General features: G+C 38.7%; 1 protein-coding gene across 2 annotated transcripts in view; it reads left to right on the forward strand.

Moving 5' to 3' along the window:
* Positions 1-23845, forward strand: part of RBM27 (RNA binding motif protein 27) — a 38933-nt gene that overhangs the window by 1451 nt on the left and 13637 nt on the right. The window contains exons 2-15 of one of the 2 annotated variants that reach the window (XM_074960521.1): positions 2311-2429; positions 4558-4682; positions 7077-7168; positions 7653-7846; positions 8661-8921; positions 9567-9818; positions 12477-12611; positions 16070-16219; positions 17968-18115; positions 18453-18603; positions 19961-20236; positions 20373-20513; positions 21683-21805; positions 23699-23773. In XM_074960521.1, the coding sequence (XP_074816622.1) occupies positions 2311-2429; positions 4558-4682; positions 7077-7168; positions 7653-7846; positions 8661-8921; positions 9567-9818; positions 12477-12611; positions 16070-16219; positions 17968-18115; positions 18453-18603; positions 19961-20236; positions 20373-20513; positions 21683-21805; positions 23699-23773 (2242 nt within the window). The remainder of the gene's footprint in view (positions 1-2310; positions 2430-4557; positions 4683-7076; positions 7169-7652; positions 7847-8660; positions 8922-9566; positions 9819-12476; positions 12612-16069; positions 16220-17967; positions 18116-18452; positions 18604-19960; positions 20237-20372; positions 20514-21682; positions 21806-23698; positions 23774-23845) is intronic. The other variant, XM_074960522.1, reaches the window with a different exon arrangement.

Raw genomic sequence — 23845 nt, forward strand, 5'->3', positions numbered from 1 at the left:
CAGTTTTTATACAGAGGAAAATAGAGGCCTATGTGAATTCACAATTGTGGAATTTATAAGCTATTCGTAATCTACTTTTTATCACTGAATATATTCTGTATTTGTGTTTGTCCATTTGAAAATTTGGGTAGGCCCTACGACGACTCTAGCTACAATATGTTAAATAGCACAGTTTTGTAGAATAATTGTCTGTATACAGATACGTTATAAAAACTGTTGCAGACTCGTTTCGTTACATATTTACACGAGGAGTTGTTACAGACTTTACTAACTCGTATGTAGTTATTAAAAGACTTAAACATTGATATTACTCTCCACTTTGCCATAATGATATTAGGGGTCTGTCCTAAACCTATAACAGCAAAGAAATAGAGACTGGCTGAAACTTTTCCCCATTTCCTATTACCAATGGATGTTTGAAAATTTAAAGTGTAATGTTTGTGATTACAGTGTGGTTCTTTTCCTCTGAATACTTTCGCTTTTCACTTGCATTAATTTTGATAAAATAACTTAAATTGAGAGTGACAGTATCATGTCTTTATAAACAAAAAAAAGCCTTCAGATGTTTATCTAGCATATTACTGTCTACCATCTCTATTAGATCATCTGTCTTATTATTGATTCTGATCGTCCTTCTAACCTGAGCACTTTCAGACTTCTGGTAGCAAAGCTATACTCTGAATGAATTTCAGTTGGAGACCAGGGTTCTTGGCAAACAGTGTTAGAATTTCTTTGTGGTGCTGGTTGTACATTTGAGATCAATGAGGAGTGACTAAGAAGCACAGATCCTTTCCGGGGTATAATAAACACTTTATGCAAATTTCTGTTATGTAATAAGCAAGTGCTAGAATATCACAGTGGGTCATCCTGAGAGAAATTGGGATGCTAAAGAGGGAAGGATAAAATTTAAAACAAAAAACATGTTTGGGAGAGATGGAAGCTCTCCCTTTTTTTTTTTTTTTCATTAAATTGTACATGGGGACTGGCATGGAACATATCAACCCCATTTTTACAAGCCTTAAAACCTTCCACTTTTTTTTTTTTTTTTTTTTGGATTAACCCTTTTCATTACTGTATTTCTATACGTCCTTTTGAAACATAAAATGTTTTTTCCTGCAACCGTCAAACACTGGAAATAAGTGAACGAATTAATAGGGTGTAGAGGTGAGTGAATATTTAATTGTGAAGTTTTGCATTTTTCAACAAATAATTGTTACAAGCAAAAGAACTTTTGAGGCCTCTAAACTGTTTGCTATTTCTAGTGTGCTTTATATTGACAATTCCAAAAGCAAGCAAATGTTGACAGTCAAAGGTCATTTAAAAAAAAAAAAAAAGATTTCTAAAATAGTGAACTTAGAATATATACAAATATATACCCCTGGCATTTTGGGGTCCTCTGCATCTATTCACCTAGCTGTTACATTTGTTGCGTTGTATAATGCTTCGCTATTGGCAAGTAGGTTCTCATTTTTGAACGTTTTCTGATGGCTGAACAGTGTAAGATAAAGCAACCTTCAGTTTAACCAGTGGTACCAGAACATTGTGGTACAAAGGGAGGATGTGTTTCTAGTGGTCTTCACATAGCCAAATAAGGGCTGTTGGGCTGAGAGTGTAATATAATTAGTTTGTGATAATAAAGGCACTTTTAGATAGTACTCTCAAGTAATAGAGATTTCACTGTGGAAGAAAAGAAAGAAGGTTTGCATGTTGGCTTCATTCTTTTCACTTGTGCTCCTTTGTGATGAAACTGTGTACGTAATACACATTTTTCAGATCTCTTCCTGGTGAGATGTGCTTGGTTAGTCTATTCTGGTTGTTAAGACATCATACATTTCCACTGTGGAACAGTCTTCCAGGTCATTTTTCTGTAAGTTTCTCTCATTAATGGTGGGGCATAGTTGTTTTGGGTGTGCTGTGGTAAGGGGGAGTTGGCCGGAAAGGATAGCATCTGCTTGATTGACCTAAGAATTGTATTGTGGTGGTTTTTACAAGCAAAGCCAAAGAATAAGCACAAGACATGGAAGCTTTTTCTGACATATTGTTAGTGGAGCACAAAATAAAATCGAAACATCTCGCTGGTGTGCAACAGTGGCAGAAGCTGCTCTGTGCCACAGGAGCTAGGTGCAACTGTGGTGTTACTGGATTGCACGACATTATCCTAAAGGTCCAACAGCCTGCATTGCCAGAAGACTGTCTTGATGATGCCTCTATAACTACCATGATTGTTCAGAATGTAATTTCTAGTGATTTTTCAACATTGTTTAACAAAATCAATTTGTATGTTGAAAATTTTTTTCCTCTTCTCTTCAGATGTGATGCAGACCCTTCAGCCTTAGCTAACTACGTCGTGGCATTAGTCAAGAAAGACAAACCAGAGAAAGAGCTGAAGGCTTTCTGTGCCGATCAGCTAGACGTCTTTCTGCAGAAAGGTACTTTTTCTGCTTTCTTTGTAATTACGTAGTTTAATATTCAACATAATTTATAAAATTTAAATGCAATTATTAAATTGTGATTAGTGGTTTACAGTTGGAAGGTGGTTGTTCTGCAGCATAATAGTTAGTTTAGAAAGGATTGTATAAAGTTTTGTCATGTTGGGGCCTACTCATCTCTTCCCATGTACAAGTATGTTGCATTCATAATGAGATTTAGCAGGGAAATGAAGGATCAAAGGTTCCAAGATCTGGTTTTTAAACAATTTCAATTGAGTTAAAGCCTGATAAGCAAAAATTAACACTTAATTTCCTTAGACGCTAGTGGCCAGGTTTGCAAAACAAGATTGGGCCATAAATTTCACAACAGGAGCTATCAAGTGTAGAGTACTTCTGAAAATCTGGCCCTTATTTAGATGCCAAAATGGAAGCTCAGTTCCAATTGAAAATCTGGCCCCAAATATGGGTGCTGAGAACTTGGAAATCTGACCCTTAGTGGCCAAATTAGTGGGTCTGGTGGGATGTGTTTGCTCTTAAACATGAGTAATGAAGATGACTAACTTTCACAACACCATGTTTGGAGGATTTGAGGTATTTCTCGGGTGTCTGTTTCTCACCAGTTCCTCAACAGGATGGAGCCATTTTATTATAATAGATGGAAACTTCAGGACTCAAAGGTGCCACTTCACTCCTGTGCCTAACTAAATCCTCCTCCTTATTGCTAGTAGTGAACCCATGCCATCTTTGTAATGTCAGATCAGAGACTTGATATTCTGGGACAAATTTATCCCAGGTGTAACTCCATTGACTTCAGCAGAGTTATACCAAGACTGATATTGTCCTTTAAAGTACAAATGCCCACTTGCAAATGTCTCTAAAATAATTAGGGTTGAGTGTGGTAGGAGGTGAAATTCAAACAGCCTTTGAATTTTGACTAAAAAGGGGCTCTTATAGAAAAGTCATTTTGTAAGAACCTCCTTTTTATTGAAAACGGAAGAGCTGTTTGATCTCCCTCCTCCATTTCTGATTTTTTATGAGAAGCCCTTCCTATTCATGAAGCCAGAATTGAAATGCCATTAAAACCCTTATCTCTTGTCTATGCTTTGAATTTTAAGCAAGTTGAGCACAATCACAGCTCCTCCTGTGTTAACAATGGTGAAAGCTGCAGCGTAGACAGCACACCATTATTTTTGTCATCATCTAGACTTGCTTTGAGCATCTTTCAATGATGTGATGATAAAAATGTCAGTGTGTCTACACTGTTGCTTCCACTCTGAAAGCTGTACTGTATCTAGACCACAAATTGCCTAAAACTCTCCGTGTAGGCATGGACTGTGTTTACTATAAGTGTTTTAATTAACTAGGTTAAAGAAAACTGACTCTCAAGCTAGGCCTGCTAGATATCTCAGTGAATTCAGTATTTGAAGTTGAATGATCCTATAAGGGTTATCACTTGTGCACACAATGTGAAAAGTTAATATGTCACACACCACTTGCTAATAAATGTAGATTGGTGGATTGTATTTTTGCTTTTTTTTTTAAAGCCTATTTTTAATGGACTAATGTCTAGGATGTAGACAATGTAATGGACTGCATTGTCTAGGGCATGGAAATGGAGATACGGAGCCTCTCATTTCTAGGCCACTGGTTCAAGTGCAGACCAATTTAATAGAGACTGTAACTTAGTACTTCTCAATGGCCTTTTGGGATCCAGTGTGAAATTTTGTCTTGTTTCCTGTGGATGAGTGTCTAAGTCACAAAAATTGCTGCAGTCGGCAGTCTTATTACAGAGACGAAAAATTGAATGAGCAATTGAGATAATTGTGTATTCAGTCCTAAAAGTGGTCCCTTCACCACATATTGAGATGTATTAGCAGGACTATGTGGCGTTGTCCATGCTGCTTCCTATTGTGTACCTATGTCTATAGCTGTATAGAGAACATCATTTTTTAGGGCTGTTATTCCAGTACCTAACACCACTAAAATTCACACAAATTTAAGATAAGGATTTTTTTAAAGTAATGATATTTTGTGGTTGGATTTTGGGGAATTGTCTTACCAACATAATCCTGACAATAGACTTAAGTCAAGATGTATAATCAAGTTTTGTGTGTATCTTTCTCCTCAGAAACTTCAGGTTTTGTAGATAAACTATTTGAAAGTCTGTACACAAAGAACTACCTTCCTTCCCTTGAACCAGCAAAACTAGAACCGAAGCCTGCAGGTCAGGAAAAAGAAGAAATCAAAGAGGAGGTAATGTTAATTTCCCATCCACCTGCTGCTGTGAGCTTCTCACACCAGTCCCTCCACCATCCACTTTTGTAGGAAGTTTTTATAAAAACAAAACATGCTCTGAACAGGCTCTTTTGTGGCTAATGGTCTGTGCTACCATCTCTGAGCTTGCAGGAATGCTGTAAAGGTGGTGTGCTCTGTCCATTGGGTAAGGGAGCATTTTGTCTCTTTTTGCAGACACCTCCCTTTGATCAATGTGGGAGTAGCATTCCGAACTCTCATTCAGCCCTCCTTGGCAGTGAGGAATGACACTACAATGGACAGATTTAAGGAATGGGGAATGATGTAAAGGCCTTGATAGCTACCTCAAAAGATGCATGTAGATTTTCAAAAGACCACTACTCTAGGTGTAGCTATTGTATATGCAGGATTAAATGCATAACAAATGGAGTTGTTGTGTTTTTAGAAAAGTTGTTACCAATGAAACATGTTAGCAAGCTTTTTTTTTTTTTTAAAGGAATTATCCTGGATATAATACAGCTTTCTTTCCACAGCAGCTGCTTTTTATACTCCTATTCATTGTTGCTCAGAATAATAAAAATAAAATGGAGGCGCTAAGGTGTGTGCCCATCATCAGCCTTGTGCACTTCATTTGTATATTGTACCCCTTTCCACTACCTTTTTTTATTATATTTATCTTTTTAGGTTGTGTATTCCCCAGGACAGGGAACCTCTTCCTACAAGTTTGTAAAACACCTAGCATAGTGGTGCTCTGATCCTGATTGGAGTTTTTGGTAGAGAATGCAATAGAAATAATTCTCTGTTCTCTGGATGTACTGTCATCATGGTTCAGTGAGATTCGCAAGCCTGATTTAAGTGATGTAGTTATTACAGAAAAGAGCTGGCTATATTTAGATAAGGTCAAATGGGATATATGATATTCTGACCCCCTTCTCCTGCTTCATGTGCATGTATATCATGTACTCTTAGAACAACTAGAAGTTTCCCTTCTAAAATCTCTCCTTGATAAGTGAACAATTGGAAAACAAGGCTTAAGACAAATGCCTCTAAATGGATTTTTCATATATCTGCTGTTGTCTGAGAGTCTACATACAGATATTGGAAATATCTTGCTATGCTTTCATAGTCCTGTCTGCAATGTAAGCAATTAGCCAAAGGTCATGGAGGCAGTAAATGATCACGCGTTGCGAACTGTCAGTCGGGCCTCCAAAGAATAGTCATGTAATGTTGGGTTTTGGAAAGGGAGACATTTCTCTGCTAAAAGTGTAACTTAGTGTAGATGTAAATCTACACTGTTCAATCTAGCTATTTCTAGATTGCCCTTCATTGTATCTAAGGACCATCTCTTAATACCAAAATTCTAATTCTGAAATACCATTTGATCCTGAGTGAAAGTTTATCATACTGCATCCTTATAAGTCGATCACTTCCTTTAATGCCATAACACTTGTATTTAGCTATAATAGTTCATGTTAGAACAGAGATCTTAAAACTGCCATTGTTCTCTTGTTTCTAGAATTGAGTATTTGGGTTTCTTATGTGGGATTGCAAGGGATCAGTACATGATACAGCCAGTCCTAGATCAGAATGTCTTTTAAACTCATTGTGAAACATTATTTGCTGTACATCTAGAGATGTTTTGGGATTCCTGTAAATGGAATGACACAAGCTAAAATAATGCAGACAAAGGAAGAATCTTAAACTAAAATATAGTTATCTTGAAGGTTTTATAAAAGGTCATTGCTATCTCCGCTGTTGCCATCAAAATTATTAATAATTTTTAAGTGATTCACTGTTTGGGACAAAATGGCTGCCAATAAACTTAGAAATACTACAAGGGATCTTTTTCAAACAGACAAAGTTATGATGGAGCTGAGTAAAAGCACCAGTGAAATTGTTTTTGACTTTTGTTAATGTTTGTGAGAAGTATGACCTGTACAGTACTATCCAAATATATGAATAATTTACCACATCCAGAATTCGTATTAATGATGCAACTACATATGAAAGAAGGCCTGCAAAACTGCATAGTTTTAAGTTCCTGTTGTCTGGGAAATCATATGTAGAAGATCCTATTTGCTTACAGTAAGGAACCCTGCAACCAATTAGAGGATGACACACTGTTTTTCTTTAACTTCAACACCTCCTGTATAATATAAATTTAACCCAAAAATAGTCTTCTAATTTTGGAAAGCTTTACTGACAAAGGGAAACTGAAAGCTTTTTAAAAGAAAGACATGAACATTTACAACCCTGCTGCTTTGTTACATACAACATTAAGACAACAGGACCCCTATGCTAAAACAGCTGCTAGCTGTGATTTGAACTAAATCTAGGTTTATTTCTTTGTATTTTTTAAAGCTGTTTGTGTTTAATGATGTGTTTGTTAAATAGATATTTCAAGAGTCGTTTGAGGAAGAACGAGATGGCAGGAAAAAGAAATATCCTAGCCCACAGAGAAACCGTTTAGATTCTAATGAACAAAGGTTAGTATTGCTGTTTAATCACAAGATGTTAATCTCTTTCCCTTTCCTTGCTGGTCAGAGTCTTTAACTCTGGATTTTCACCTCTTGAGCCAGTAATTTTACCACAATGCCTACGCGCTCCTCCCTCCCCTTCTGCCATCAACCTCCAGTAGCTCTTTGATAGAACATAGTCTCCTCTGAGAACACCGCAAAATGTCCCACGGGCTGGTGCTTAGGGATATTTAAGAGTTCCGTCTATTCACCCGCATTTTAGAAAGGAGAGAGAGTGGAAGAACATTGGGGGTTTTTTATGCACAGTATTAACAGCAGCTGATGATGGCCATTCCAGGAACCTGTTCTTTCTTGTGAGCCATGCTGTCTCACATGTTGGTGCCACTGTCTGAGTAGAGTGAGGAGTGAAGAACATTTATCATTTGTGACTCCAAACTTGTTCCGTGGCTTTGTTTCTCTCAATGTATGTGGCTCATACATACATGTCTTTCAGAACCAGAGAGAAAAAGAGAGATGATGGCAAATGGAGAGACTATGACAGATACTATGATCGGAATGATTTATATAGAGACAAATACGACTGGCGAAGAGGCAGGAGTAAAAGTCGTAGTAAAAGCAGAGGGTTAAGCCGAAGTCGTAGCCGCAGCGGGGGTAGAAGCAAAGACCGGGATCTGAACAGAAATATTGGTGAGTAGCCAAAATGTTGCACTGGAAGAACATCTGACTCATTGTAGTGATTAATGCAAAATGTATTAAACAAACCAAAGTTGGATGCCTGTGAGTTGTTTAAGAACTCTGGCTATGGAACTGGCTTGGAGAAGTACATGCTGCTGACATAATTAAGGTGCTGTTATGTAGTGTAGCATAGTCAAGGGAATTAGGTTTTTTTTAAACTCCATTTTAATTTATTCATAAGTGTATTCCAGGGGATGTATGCTTCTGGTATTGTGCTGTCTGTTGATAAAACATACTGTTGTTCCAAAATGCTGATATCTTTTTGTGCAGAAGTTGATTTATTCCTATAAAATTGTTTCAGTTTTAGGAAATGGGGTTTTTTAATACTTAAATAGAACCATGGCACCGTGTTCCATTGGCCTTGTATAGGGAATCCAGGAACTGAAGCGATTGGCATAAAATGTTGTGGATTTCAGGGTATGTTAAGGAGTGTTTGTCATTCACTCCACATTGGAGGGAAAAGTTGCTTTCATTTTCAAGAAAGGAGAATGGTTGGATGAATGTGAGCTTTGTGAGAGCAATGATCAGTTTCTGAGGTGGAAACTTCTTCGATGCCTTGGGTCTACAGTGCTAGCATTTTAAGAAAAGTAATTTTACACAAACTGTGTAAACATTCTATGTTCTGCATGGTGAATAAGTGAGTTTGTATTACTGTGTAATGTCCACTAACCATCTATGCATTCCATTTCTCCAGGACTTTGATATACCTAACAAAAGCATGAAAACTTACCTGGTTTATTTTGCTTTTTTTTTTTTTTTTTTAAAGCTGAACACAAGGAGAGAGCAAAATTCAAGAGAGAAAGGAATGACATGGAGAGCTCATATAACACAGTGTCTTTGTCATCCAGTAATTCTACTGAACAGTATTCCTCTGCGCAGTCTATTCCCAGTGCTGTTACTGTGATTGCACCTGCTCACCATCCTGAGAACACAACGGAGAGCTGGTCAAATTATTATAACAATCATAGTGTTCCCAATTCATTTGGCAGAAACCCTCCAGCTAAAAGACGATGTCGAGATTATGATGGTAAGAAAGGTATCCGTTTCTCTCCAACTTCTTCCCTAGTGCCTCTTATTTCTTACCTCTCATATTTTTATTTTTAAATATATCTACTAAATTCTTCACTAAATGCAAGCAGTAAATGAAGATTAAGTGGTAGGTAGATTATTTTTAATGTAAGGATGCATTATTTTTAATGAGCCTGCAATTTGCTTGGATAAGATTTAATCTTGCTGGAAGTGATTTACTTGAAATCTGACAATTCTTGGCACTGGCAGGAATGTATTAAGTTCATAATTCTACAGGTGTGCCTTCGCAAATACTGAGGGCTGCTACTGGGTGAAGTAAGATTATAGGGTTTGACATAAACCGGGTGATTTTTCTCTCTGACTTCCCTACCTACCCATCCCCTATGTTGCTGTTGAAGTTTGTACACTGTTGTGGAAACAGTTCAGATTCTTTGACGCTAAACTAATATTCCAACTTGAATTCTAGTTTGAAGTTTTATTTAATTGTGTAAAATGTTAGATCAGAAAATGCTGGACTTTTTAAATGCATCTATTTGTTCTTTAGTGAGAAATCACAGAAATAGTGATAGTTGATTAAATCTTATAGTCATCACTTTTGAAGTTCTTGACAAATAGTAATGAAATTGTCTGTCTGTCTTTGCAGAGCGAGGATTTTGTGTACTTGGCGACCTTTGCCAGTTTGATCATGGAAATGACCCTTTAGTAGTAGATGAAGTTTCATTGCCAAGCATGATTCCTTTTCCACCACCACCCCCAGGACTCCCCCCTCCTCCTCCTCCCCCCCCTCCTCCTGGAATGCTAATGCCTCCAATGCCAGGCCCAGCTCACAATATGAGAATGCCAGGCCCACAAATACATCCTCGGCCACCACCTCCTGTTGTGCTTCCTGTATCAAGTAAGTTAAAATATTGCAGTAGGTTATTTTGTAGTCCTAATATGAATTACTTGGCTCCTGTTAAAAGAAATACTTATATTTACCCAAAGTAATAGATTGTTCTAGCTTCTTAGCTATCTGTGTACCGTACAAAACATTACTAAAATGAAACTCGGAAGGCAGTTTTAAAAATGTAGTGTTCACAGCACTATAAATGACTAATATAGAAACCAGAGACACGGTGGGGAATCTAACCATTCCCCATTTATCAGTGTAGGATTGAGCATTTAGATTCATGTACTTAGCACTTCAGTCTCCAATAAGTCACACTATAGACTCAGTATAATATATCCCTTTGATTAGTAGATACTCACAACTCAAAGCATGTTTAATACAAAGGAATAGATGCAGCTGTTCATATACATGGGGCTGATTATTGCTGACAGATGACCTTTTTAGGTTAGTCTAGTCAAAAGATTCTCACATTAGTTTGAAACTCCTTACCAATCATATAATATTCAAATAACTATTTTAAGGCAAATGTATGCGGTCATCAAAACTGAACTAGCTTACAGGCAGAGGTTTCAAGTTCTGTAGTTGTCCTACTAGACTTGGTAATAAAGCATATCTTAATATTTTTTCAAAATTTCGTCTCTTAGCTGTAGAACGTCCAAAATAAAGAGGATGCATTCTAGCACATCGAACACTTCTGGTTGATTATGGTTTTTAGGCTTGTCAGTGGTGGCTGAGTTTCCCTACCCACTTCTCCGCTATGTCCCAATGTATTTTGCTGGTTCTGAGAAACGTTGGGGCATAGATTGTGCCTGTGAGAAGAATTTTGCAGAATACTGGAAACATAGACGCTGTGTTCCAGCACTATTTTACTCATTACATCAACACGGTAATGTGACATTCTGTGGACTAATCAGCCAGCTGCTGTCGGAATAGGAATAGTCATACTCCATCAGAACTCTCCAAGCATTCAGCATTTGGGCCTCCTGTAAATTTTTCAGATACGTGATATTCAGAAAATTGTATGAATGAATAAACCTCAGTCTTTTTTTGAGGATTGAGTTTGCTAGCCTTCTCTCCCCGCCCCCAAAGTAGTGCTATTGACCAACTTGTGTGCAAAACTCAAAGACTTCTGAAATGACTTCAGGATTCAAGAACTGTGTGGGGATACATTTAACTTTTATATTGGTATTAAAAATATAAGGAAATGAAATTAAAATCGTCTGGATATGGAAAAACATACTCCCCCCTCTAACCACCTACGACGAGTACATCTGATCAGCAGAAAAACTACTTGGAGCTGCTTACCACCTTTTTTTTTTTTTTTTTTTTTTTTTTTGCTCAATAGAAACCAGACTATAGTGCGGTCTGATCATGGCTGAAACCTTCTTAATTGGATGCATTGCATGATTCAGCCACTTTGTGTGGTCCCTTAAAATATGAATAAAAAAAATCAAAGCTGTTCTCAGTTTTTGTACTGGACTTAAGTAAGTAGAAAAGAACATAATAAAATAACTCTCTGAGCTTGAACACACAAATGCTTCTGTCCACAAAAGGGTTTAATTCTTATCCTTGCAGTTCTTCTTTTAGACCTGTAGTCTAAACCCCAGGTTCTCACAACAAAATTTTTGGTGGCCTCAGTGTGGCCACCAACTCTTGCTGGTGGCCACTATGACAGTTTTTCCTAAAATAGTTTTTCCTAAAGTTAAGTAATATATATGCACGTGTCCAAATCATAGTAATTTATTTATGCAAGGGTTTTTTTTTTTTTGCAAGCTCAATAATAAAAATACCATATGGTTGTCTCTATCCTTTACTGGACCTAAACAGAATAGAAACACAAATAAGGTGCTTTGCATGCACTTGTCTTTTTGTTTGGTTTTGTTTTGTGTTAAGCTAGCTGGGAGGCCATGAAAAGTGATATTAACAAACATACAAATATCACTTTTCACAGCAGACTTACTCAGCGCTGGCAAGCTGGAAGACAAATTAAGCCTTGGGTGGGGAGGTGGGTAGGGAGTCAGCAGGGGCCTGAGGTGATGTAGTATATGGGTGGGTGCCGGAGGCTTCAGCGAGGACTGGGGGTGGTGCACGAGGTGCTGGGGGCCAGAGCCCATGGCCAGAGCCCACTGCCGTATGGCGGGAACCCGCCACCCCAGGGGTGAAGCTGGAAGTCTGAGCCCCACTGCCATGAGCAAGATGGTGAACTCACACCAGCTGTCTGCTCCTCTGGTGTTTGTGGCTCCAGGGGAGGGTCACTGCTTTGCGGCCCTTCCCCTCCCCATCACCACCCAGAAGGCTGATGCTGGGTAAACAGCGCTATTGTGATCTTGCTCTCAATAAGATTTTATTCCCCTGGTGGAAGTGACGGAGGATCTGTTCTAGCAAATGTAAGCCCTAACAATAACAGTTATTGTCTCCAGGGGAAGAGAGAGTGCCTTTTAGTTTAAAGCTTTATTCTTTCTGATAAAATATCATTGAGTAAATGACCCAAATGGCGTTTCATATACAGAAAGTTTTTATTGCTCTCAGACTAGAAAATATTGCAATCTCAAGAAACTTGGTTATAGTAAAGGTTGAGTGGACTGAACTGTTTGTACATTTTTAAACTTGTTCAGTGTCAGTAGGGCTGTGAAGTCACTGATCTATTTAATGTTGTCATTATAGGACCACCTTTAACACAGTCAAGTTTGATGAATAACCGTGACCAGCCTCGGACAAGTGCCGTGCCCAATCTTGCACCAGTGGGAGCAAGACTACCTCCTCCTTTACCCCAGAACCTACTGTATACAGTATCAGAACGTAAGCAAATGTCTCTTTTAATCTGCCTGGGATAAAGTAGAGTTAAAACTTCTGTTAATGTTGTATAATATAAATGGTGATTACTTTTACTTTCTTGCAGTGCATACAAATCCAAAAACATTCAGTCTGGTGGCTTTCCCTTGGTTAGTGCTCCGTGTGCGGGGGGGGGGGGAGAGAGAGTTTTAGACCAGACTAATAAATCTAGTTCACCCCAGGATCCTCCACATTCCCTGAGGATGCAGAGATCCTATGCCACCGTCACACTGCTTTAAGGAGACGATGCCTGGATGAAATTCCATTTGAATGATGATCCCTCAGCTAGTAATGTGAAACTATCGGCGTAAACCTCAGTATTTACACTGCAACTTGTAATCTAGTGTCACACTTAAACCTCTAAATAGCGGGGGGTGTTTTCCCTCTGTCATTCTCTCAGCCTTATTTTTATTTTTGGCCAGTTTTAAGGCTTCTATTCTTGATTATGGTAACATCTTTTAATTTTCTATTAAAATAAATATATGCAGCTACCAAAATAGACTGCACCTCCAAGTACGTTGGAACCAGAAAAGCAAGCTAGAAAGATAAGACTTCGTTTATGTTGTGACTACATTGTAATTATCCAAAAGATGAACGTGTCCCTCTTTACTATGGAAAATGAAGAGTTTTATATAAAACATAATATATTCAGTTACTGCTTTCATCTGTCTGGTCACTGGATAACCTTAAATGGTTAACTTAAATCCAACAATATCTTTAGTGCTACACTACTTGTTGCCTGTAATGAAGAGTCGATTGGCATTTCTGTTTTCCTTGTTCTGAAGGGCAGTGTTGCTTTAGCCTACTCAGTTACCTTGCTGAAATCGTTGTTCATTTATCTCCAAATACTTCCAGTCCATGTTGTCCCCACATGATTGTCCTTCAATTGCAGGGTTTTCCTTCATGATTGATTGATCAGTCTTAATTCTTCAGATGTTACTGATGCTTTGACACTACATAAATTCTCTTAAATTCTCACTGTTGCCATCGGAACACTCGCTGACTGTGCCCTTGAAATCAGATGGGATACAACAAAGGAGCAACTAGAAGGCAATTTACATATGCCTAACAGAAGTCCTCAGCAGAATCCAGATCTAAACCGCTTTTAAAAAATATCCAAGATCAAGCATTTGTCACTCTTGCTTTTTCTGAAAGAATACATTTTAAAACTTACAGTATGTATTGGGGAAACTTCAATGGCCTCTTGACAATGTGGAAGGCTGGTTTGGTGGATTTTTGATACTTGGTGTCAGATGAATCTCTCTAGTCAGTCATTCCGTTTCCAGGCCATGCAGTATTTACCTGGTAAAATTTCTGGAAACCCTCCAACTCCTGGTTTTGTGTGGGATTTTTTCCTTACACTTTTGACAGAAGGAGACATCCATGATGTGGCATTTGAAAGGACCCACACTTGCTCTTTCTCCAACCTAGCTTCTCTTGTGTTCTTGGATCTTAATTGCGATCAGCCCTAAGATAAATTGCCCTGGATAAATTGTTAAACAATAATAGAATACCATTTATTTAAATATTTTGGATGTTTTGTACATTTTCAAATATATTGATTTCAATAGCAACACAATACAAAGTGTACAGTGCTCACTTTATATTTATTTTTGATTACAAGAATTTGCACTGTAAAAAAACAAGACATAGTATTTTTCAGTTCACCTAATATAAGTACTGTAGTGCAATCTCTTTATCATGAAAGTTGAACTTACAAATGTAGAATTATGTAAAAAAACAAACAAACAAACCTGCATTCAAAAATTAAACTGAAATTTTAGAGTCTGCAAGTCCACTCACTCCTACTTCTTGTTCAGACAATCGCTCAGACAAACAAGTTTGTTTATATTTGTAGGAAATAATGCTGCCTGCTTCTGGTTTACAGTGTCCCCTGAAAGTGAGAACAGGTGTTCTCATGGCACAGTTGTAGCCAGTGTTGCAAGATATTTATGTGCCAGATGCGCTAAAGATTGATATGTAACTTCATGAAATATATGGCACAAGGCGGGTAAAACAGAGCAGGGGACATACAGTTCTCTCCCAAGTAGTTCAATCACAAATTTAATTAACGCATCATTTTTTAACAAACGTCATCAGCACTGAAGCATGTCCTCTGGAATGGTGGCTGAAGCATGAAGGGGCATATGAATGTTTCGCATGGCTCTGAAGTTTTACATTGTTTTGTTTTTGAGTACAGTTATGTAACAAAAAAAATCTACATTTGTAAGTTTCATTTTCACAACAGAGATGGCACTACAGTACTTGTATGAGGTGAGTTGAAAAATACTGTTTCTTTTGTTTATCATTTTTACAGTGCAAATATTTGTAATAAATACACTTTGATTTCAATTACAAAACAGAATAAAATATATATGAACATGTAGAAAAATATCCAACATAAACAATAAAATACCAATTGAAATTTATTAAATAACAGTGCAATTCAAACTGGGATTAATCGTGATTGATTTTTTTGAGTTAACTGCGATTAATCAACAGCCCTACTTTATCCTTTTTGATTACTATGATCCTTAATGTCTAATTGGAGAGACAAGGTGGGTGAGGTAATATCTTGTATTGGACCAACTTCTGTTTGTGAGAGAGACAAGCTATCAAGCTTACACAAACCTCTTCTTTCAGGTCTTGGAGTCAGATAGCTAAATTCTGTTGGCTCATTTAGGGGGTAAATATTTTTGATCAAATCATTGCCTGATATTTCCGCTGTGTTAGAATTATTTGAATGTAGAACATGTCTTATGTACTACACTGAGCACATAGCCCTTTTCTCAAGGAAAAGAGATTGCACAACAGAGTTCAGCTATATCATCCTGAAGGTCCATCTCCCTACCCACCATGCCCTGCAAAATACATGGGTATCTCCTTTCCTTCCCCCTCAGGCACTGGAATATAATTTAGATTTAGTGCAGAGTGCCATAAGGAAACCCTATTGCCTGGCTTATTTATTAAAAATAACCCACATGGCTTAAATCTTTTCATTTCTGAATTGAGGAGCAGCATGAAAAAGGTTGAAGTATTAACACACCTCAAACTAGCAACAGTGACAAACTAAGTAGAACACGGGTTTACTACAGAGTTCAGTAATATTACTCAGTTGTTTTAGATTGCAGGCTCTGTATTTTCTATGCCCTATTTTACTCCCATCTGTGCTCCCCATCCAAACCAGGCTCTAATTCTTGGACCTCAGCATGGTTTTGCAGGTCATGGTGGGTAGGGAGATGACCTTCAGGGTGATATAGCTGAATGCTATTTTGCAATCTCTTTTCCTTGAGACAAGGGCTATGTGCTCAGTGTAGTACATCAGATGTGTTACATTCAAATCATCTTCCTCAAGGCAACTAACCTGGAATTTTGGAATTATTTAGAAATCCCTCCTATTTTTTTTTTTTTCTGTCTCTTGATAGATACGTATGAGCCAGATGGTTATAACCCAGAAGCACCTAGTATTACCAGTGCTGGTAGATCTCAATACCGACAGTTCTTTACTAGAACACAGACACAGCGTCCAAATCTGATTGGCCTAACATCTGGGGAGATGGATACAAATCCAAGAGGTAAGAAAGGTATCTTGACACTGCTCTAACTGTTCTTATGAGCAGAGTTGAGTCTGTCATCACTTGGTTTTTCTTTGTTCCGGGCTGAAACTAATAGAGCCTTTGAACTAATGTTCGGGCATAACTTTCACACACTTTAAATGTCAAAGTTCTTATTAAAGTAGAAGATAATTTTGAATGCTAACTTGATCATCTAAAAGTTTTTAAAAAAACCCAACTTATTACTTAAAACTGATTTGCTAGGGTGCAGACTAGTGCATAATACAGATCACTTTCCCTCTAATTTTCAAATGCACGCAACAAGCTCTTAGTGCAAAAAGCTTTAAGCTACCTAATCCTAAAATCATACCCATTATAACATAAGCAGCCTGAACACTGCTTTAATGTAACAAAGGTTCATTCTGGCAACGGGGCACAGGAATGTCCGTCCACACCATCTTCTCTCCATATACTCCCTGTGTCAGCTGAAGTGAGGGTGGTGGCAAAGGAGCTGCTGTGGCAGGTCTTAGCCACATGGGGATCTGGCTTATTTTAAACAAGGTATCTTAATTTAAACAGACTATCATACATGGAAATCTTATGTCTTTTTGCATGTGGAACTATTGCATTTATTCAGTTGAGATGGAGTAGTCTAAATGAAGGGTTAATTCTCATGTGTAAAAAACTTCAGCTTGCACATAACACATGTAAGGCTTTTTTTAAAAAAAAAAAAAAAAAAAAAAAAAACTGAGGCCCAGAACAGCATTAAAGAAGCTCCCGGAGGTGGAGGAGGGTGGGGCAGGGGATCTAGTAGTGAAGTATTATTGTGGAATCTGATATGCCATTTCCATAGCATAGGATTGTGATGCCATAAACACATCGCAAGCTCTAAGAGACTGCTCTCTGAGAATGCATTTCAGTAATGGGGAAAATCGAGAACACTACAGGCAAATTTGTTTCAATCCCTTCTATTCAAGTTTTCCAAGGCTAAGAGAGGTGTACTTACTTTGGAAGCTGTTTTTATATATTTAAAATGAAAAAATCTGGGCATCCTGTGCCCTTCATTCTCACCAGTGTAACTAGGTGTTACCGAAGTCTCTGGTACTTATACAAACCATATAAAATGATGTACAGTTCCACAAGCTTCTTTTTGGGGGAATGAATATTTGGCATGTGGGAAGTGAAAGACTAATGGCAATAGCCACATCTAAGCAGGATGCAAGCAAGCAGTAGGCAAATATTCCTAACCTCCCTAGTTCTCTTAATTGCATCCAGTTCTGATCTGCAGTTCCCCAGCACTTCTGCAGCCTCTTACCTCTGTCTTGATCTTCAGCCCAAGAAATCAAGTCATGCTAAACAATGTGAATTGTGGTCTGAACAGATATCCACAAATATAGGCTGAAGCACCATACTTTCTTAAGTGAGTTAAATAGGCTTTGGAAGTTAAAGTGTGAAGTTTAATTTGAGTGTGTTTCTCTAATTTTAATATGGTGCTTGTCCAAAGTCGTTTTTAAGAGAGAGATTCTTACCCTCCACTACTTATCTTATTGTTAAGCTACTTACTTCCATTCCTTGAAGTAATTCCATAAACAAGGTTGAGCAGCTTGTCAAAACCTTTGATTTTTAGTATTAACAGCTGAACATACCCATCTGTAGTATGTATACTTGTGCTTTTCTTTAAACAAAAACCTGCTTTTTAAACTTTAAATGCTAATTTTGGGGATGTCTCGGTTAGAGCACTTTAAATAATATGCTGCTTTTTCCTCCAGCGGCCAACATTATCATCCAGACTGAAACTCCCATTTCCATTGCAAATAACAGCAGCAATGTAACCAGAGTGGTGCTTGAGCCAGACAACAGGAAAAGACCTCCAAGTAGCATGGAAGGGCCATCTGTAAAGAAACCCTGGATGGGAAAGTAAGAACTAACAAGTCAGAGTATAAGGCCATAAGAGACGATGAGATTATCTAAATGCAGCTGACTAATCAGTAATGTAAAATGGATTTCTTTCAGTGTTCTGAATATAATTGTCTGAGCCAGAGGCTCTCAAAAGACTCTGGGGCCTAGTGAACAGGCTCTTGCCATTTGAGAATACAGATGTTAAATGCTACATATACTACAGTCTCATTAAATCTTGAGTTTGTCATCTACCCTTATTATAGAAAGATAAACCTAAGTAATGAACAGTAGGCTATTAAGTAGTTAGTATGCAATATGTTTCCCATAAATGTTATCTCACTCTTGCTTTTTCTAGGCAAGCCAATAACCAGAATAAACCAGGATTTCTGAAAAAGAATCAGTATACTAACACCAAGCTGGAAGTTCGAAAAATCCCACCTGAGTTGAATAATATTACACAACTCAATGAACACTTCAGCAAATTTGGAACTATTGTTAACATTCAGGTAAAATCAAGATTATTTTTTTCTGATGTGTCTCTCCAATAAGTTTGTCAAAAAAAACATACTGTGTCATTTGGGAAATCAGGATAGGTAGTGGGGAGGGCAAAGGACTAAATCAGAGGCCTCTTGTGCCTGGTCCACTGTGCATTACTTTCTCGACTCTGTTAAAAATATTACAGTACCTTCTAGTTGCACAGATGCATTTTAAACTCCCAAAGCTGGGGGTGAAGCAAGGGGGTTAAGCATTGGGTCTGAAAGCCCAACATTCACTGAGCACCCTACACTTGATTTTTGGAAGAGACCTGGTAAACAAAAATCCTTCCTGTTTTTTGTATGGGAATTGAAGATCCCATAGTATTTCTTATAAGGCCAGGGCTTTATCCATGCATCTTTCCCCAAAAGTCTCTGCATATCAATTTACTGCCATTTTCCACAACAGAAATTACTGCAATTCAGGTGATGGTGCTTGGGATTATCTGTAATGAAGAACACTATATAAACAAAATATTTATAGTTGTATGGCTAAAATCTTATTCAACTGTTTCCCACTGTTTGGCTGGGAGAGTAGCCTGGCTTCCTTTAGGCCTTTGATAGGAAAACTGAATAAAAAGTGGGACCTATGAAAATCTACCTACGTTTTGAGTTTGATATGAGTAAAGACACTTTTAGTCTAAAAATATCTAGCTATCTCTGTTAAGAATGACTTGCTCTATTGGTAGTAATCTACCTTCCTCCAAAAAATAGTGTATTTAAAAAATGTAATTACCTTTTTCGTACTGAAAAATAAAATTGGTCTTTGATACTGTCATTGAATAAAACATTTTTTTCCCTCAAATGTATCACATGGAATTAGGAGGCATTTCTCCTAAAAATGGAGTAAACCTTTGTGGCTTGCATTGTAGTGACTGTTTGGCCTTTTGGGCAGAATTCTCCTTGCTTCTGTAACCCAAATGCCTAATACAGTGGATATTTAGTCTTGTATGGATTCAAACCCTGCCCTTCCACAGGAGCTTAAAAGGAAGAACTGGGGATGCAGAGTGCAGCTGTGATAGGAGCAGCAATTGTTGTTCCTGTTTCACTTCATAGTGAATATTTAATAGTGATGATAGCAGATAGCACAATGGTAGGTTTTATGTATGTAGTAAAATACACTATCGTCTGTGCTGTGTAAAGTACGTGAGAGGACATTTGACTTTGACTTGATCAGTGTCATCTTTGTGTAATCGATACTTGAAAAATACAACTCCCTCCTTTCTGGTGTAAAACTGTATTTGACAAATGTTTGTGACGTTTCAGGTGCTGTTTCCTGTGAAATATGGATCAGTGACAATTGTTTATATATGCTGAACTTCTGTTTTAGGTTGCTTTCAAGAGTGATCCTGAAGCTGCCCTAATTCAATATTTAACTAACGATGAGGCCAGAAAGGCCATTTCCAGCACAGAGGCAGTTTTAAACAATCGATTTATAAGGGTGCTGTGGCATAGGGAAAATGAGCAGCAGCCACCACTGCTGCAGCAACACCTGCACCATCACCAGCAGCAACCACCACAATCTCTGCATCACCAGCTTCATCTTCAACAACAAACGCTGACTGCCCAACCTCCAGCTGCAACGGTACATAGCAATGTGTCAAAGGTATACTGCCTTCATGCAAAATGAGGCTGCTTTGTCAGACTGGTCAGAGCATTGAAGATCAGTGATGCTTCAAAGTGGATAGTGCTTTAAAAATGCAACTATATAATCTTTCCTTTTTATATGTACTCGTACGCAGGTGATAACTAAACCACTGGCATCGGGTGCCTATGTCCTTAATAAGGTTTCAGTTAAACGTCGCCTTGGAGCAGCAGGTGGAAACCAGACAGATGCAGCACATTTGTTAAATCAGTCCAGCGCTACTGCAGAGGATTCTCAGGTATGTTTGACAAAGATTATGCCTGTGAATCTCAAAATTTAATACTTTCACTATTGGTTAGATGAGAGGATGACTAAATAGGACTTGTGGGTTCTGTTTGTGGTTGTTCCATTAACGTTCTGTGTGACCTCCAGCAAGTCATTTAATCTCTGTAGCTCCAATATCCTATCTGCAAAATTGGAGTAATGTCTGTGGGAAATAATTCTTGAATCTTGGTTTAAAATATAGGTATGATTAGAAAAATAGTCAAAAGGTATTGCTTAGCTAACAAATCTGATCCCTCAGTATAGTCGGTCAGATCTCTAGTGACAAGATTTCACTTCTTATTCCTGTAAATTTCATGTGCACTGATCTGCATGGGTAGGTACTTTTTTATGTGGTTCTATAGCAGTCTTCATACAGTTCAAGGTAATGCGGATTGAGTTGCACTGATGCTGTGGTGCAAAACAGCCCTGGTAACCACAGGATATGCTTGTAGTGGGAGAGGAGGAATCATGCAAGGTTTAGGCTGAACAACTATTGTTCTTTTAATGGGAATCATGTTTCTAAAATTCTGAGCAGAAGGCATAATATTGTTGGCATGTGACTGCTAACCTGTATATAATGCAGAAGTAATACACTTAGTCTCCATAGTGGTTAGCAGAGAAATTTGATCCTGCTGTGGTTTGTGTAACTGGCAGCATCACCTTGTTATGGCTTCTCTGGCTCTTATCTTTCCCTGTATTATTCGCCAAATAAGAACTTTGGATGAGGGAAGGGAGAGGTTTTCTTTTGTCAAATGCCTTTGACAAGCATTCAGGTGTTACTCTTCTGGGAAGAATTATGCTGTTGATTCCTGTATGCATGCATGTATATTAAGTTTGCAGTGTAGTTGTAGTTTGTTGCTCCCAGGATATTAAAGAGGCAAGGTGGGTGAAGTAGTATCTTTTATTGGACCAACTTATGTTGGTAAGAGACAAGTTTTTGAGCCTGTCCAATAAAAGATATTACCTCACTCACCTTGTCTCTGTATATTAAATTGTCATGCATCACCTAAATACCGAATGTCTAAAAAGAAAGCATGTTATCTTGGTTGTAAACTGGGTGCATTACTCTTAAAGCTTGTTCATGTGCTTATAACTATGTTCTGGCATAATAACCTCGTTCATTTTAGTGTTCTATTATTTCAGACATTTTCTACTTCTACAAGCCATACAAAAATGGTGTATAATTCCCCAAACTTAAAGACCTCTGTGAAACCTGGCACAGGATCTAAATCCCATGATGTTCAAGAGGCCCTTAAAAAGAAACAGGTACTTGTATATACGTTGTTTGATGGATATTCTAAAAGTCAAGATCCTTGTAAAGAAATGACCTCTTATGTCAGCGTGCCCCCTGCAGTGTGCCTGCAGTTTTTTCTCACGTTCTCCACTCGCAGTGCCACTCGCAGTGCCCGCTGTCAGGTACTGTGCTTGTCAGGTGGGTCTCCAGTGACTCAGCTCTCTGGCCAAGTCACACACAGTCTGTACGCGAAAACACACACACACCTTCTGATATGTACAGTTTAACAGAGCCTATCTCAAAGCCCTCAAGCCTTCTCTGGCTCAGTCCTTAGCCCATCCAACAGGGCCCATCATGGTACCCTCAACTGGGGTTGGACTGCCTTGCAAAGGTTCCTGCTCTGGAGTGGAGCAGTGCCACCAGGGCTTCCTCCCTGGCGACTTTTGCCTTCCCTTGAGTCTGCAGTGACCCCAGCTCTCCAACTCAGCCACTTTTCTTGAACTCGGTTCACTGACTCCAGCTCTCCAGCAGAATCAGTCTCAGTTTAGCCCCCCTTCTGGTGATGGTAACACTGTTCCAGATGCAGCCCTTCCCTGGGCCTCTTTCAGCTTAGGGCTTAGCCACTTGCCCAGTGGCTGTTTGCAGGGGACCCAGGCTCGCCCACTACTCCAGGTCCCAACCCAAGGACCCTCTAAGTAGCAGCCGCATGCCACGTCACTTTAACTACTGTGTTTCCCTCTGGCCCTTATCTTACTCATGTCCCAGCAGCCAGCCAGGAGCACTTTTCCTGTTCCACGAGTCCCTGCCAGTAACTGCTCACTTTGGCCCTTGCACCTCCTGCAGCCAGCCAGGAGCACCTTCCTTGCTCCCCCAGACCCTGCCAGCAGACTGAACTCACTCTGGCTCTGTAGCTCCTTTTATAGGAGTCTGCTGGGCCCTGGTTGGCTGATCCTTGCAGCCTCTCTAGGTAGCTTGGAGGACTCTCCTCTACTATTCTTTTTTTGGATAGGTTGTGGTAGGACTGTGAGGCCTCCAGCAGGGGGCCTCCAAGCCTAACACCCCATCACATAGCTTTAACTCCAACTTTTCATATAGAGCAGTTCTGGGGCAAGTTGACTCTTACAATGATCCCACTTTTTTTTTTTTTTAAGTACAGCCTGTGGGCTGTCTGGATATCTTGCAGAGAGGCAGTGTGGCTAAGCAGGGTCAGGAGCAGCCCTTTTGGCCACTTTCCTCTTCTAGGTGGGCCAAATGGCTTTCAATAGTTGTTCCCCCCCCTTGCAGTGAAGAGAGCATATGGTGTTAAGTGTATTATCTCTTTTTTGTCTTTACTGGAAATGCTCTTGTTGTGAGGCTGATGTGTTCTGTATCAGAGAATGTTTCCTCTATCTCTAAAGTTCTCAGGCACTTAAATTACCCTACTTGACCGAGAAAGTTGTTTGTAAGAAGATGAAGGGGAATTGGGAGAGACACATGTTTTCATTTAAGTGGTCTGTGCTATCCCTTGTTTTTGTGTGCAAGTTGCAGCATTAGCTTGGGGCATTTAGGTGTTACTGTGATACAGTAAATCAGGATCAGAGCCTCTTTATGTTTGTGCAGCACACACACTTTTAATCTTCGTTAGAGCTTAAAGAAAAAGTATAACAGCTGAGCAGTTGGCAGGAGGAGTGTTAGAAAAGCTGCTGCTATTGACCTTTCTTGGCTATATATGGGATAATCAGAAACTTATCAATGAAAGACTTACTGAATCCATCCCCCATCCAGTGTAGCATTGTGTGTCACTGCAGGACAAATCTAGTACTAAATGGATGTTACTCTAGATCTCAGCCAAGAAAAAGTGGTTCTAGTTCTGGTTTAATCTAGTTCTTCCTAATCATAGAAACTTGTATATGCCCAATAGCTGAAAATATGTCCTTCTCACTTAGGAGGCAATGAAGCTTCAACAAGATATGAGAAAAAAGAAGCAGGAGATGTTAGAAAAACAAATAGAATGCCAAAAGGTAAGTCTGGAATGTATTCTAGCTGTTGCATTCTGATTCCAGTGGGCACCAAATTTATTCCATTTGGTTGCT

This window comes from Natator depressus, chromosome 8, assembly GCF_965152275.1.
Source record: "Natator depressus isolate rNatDep1 chromosome 8, rNatDep2.hap1, whole genome shotgun sequence".
Taxonomy (NCBI): domain Eukaryota; kingdom Metazoa; phylum Chordata; order Testudines; family Cheloniidae; genus Natator; species Natator depressus.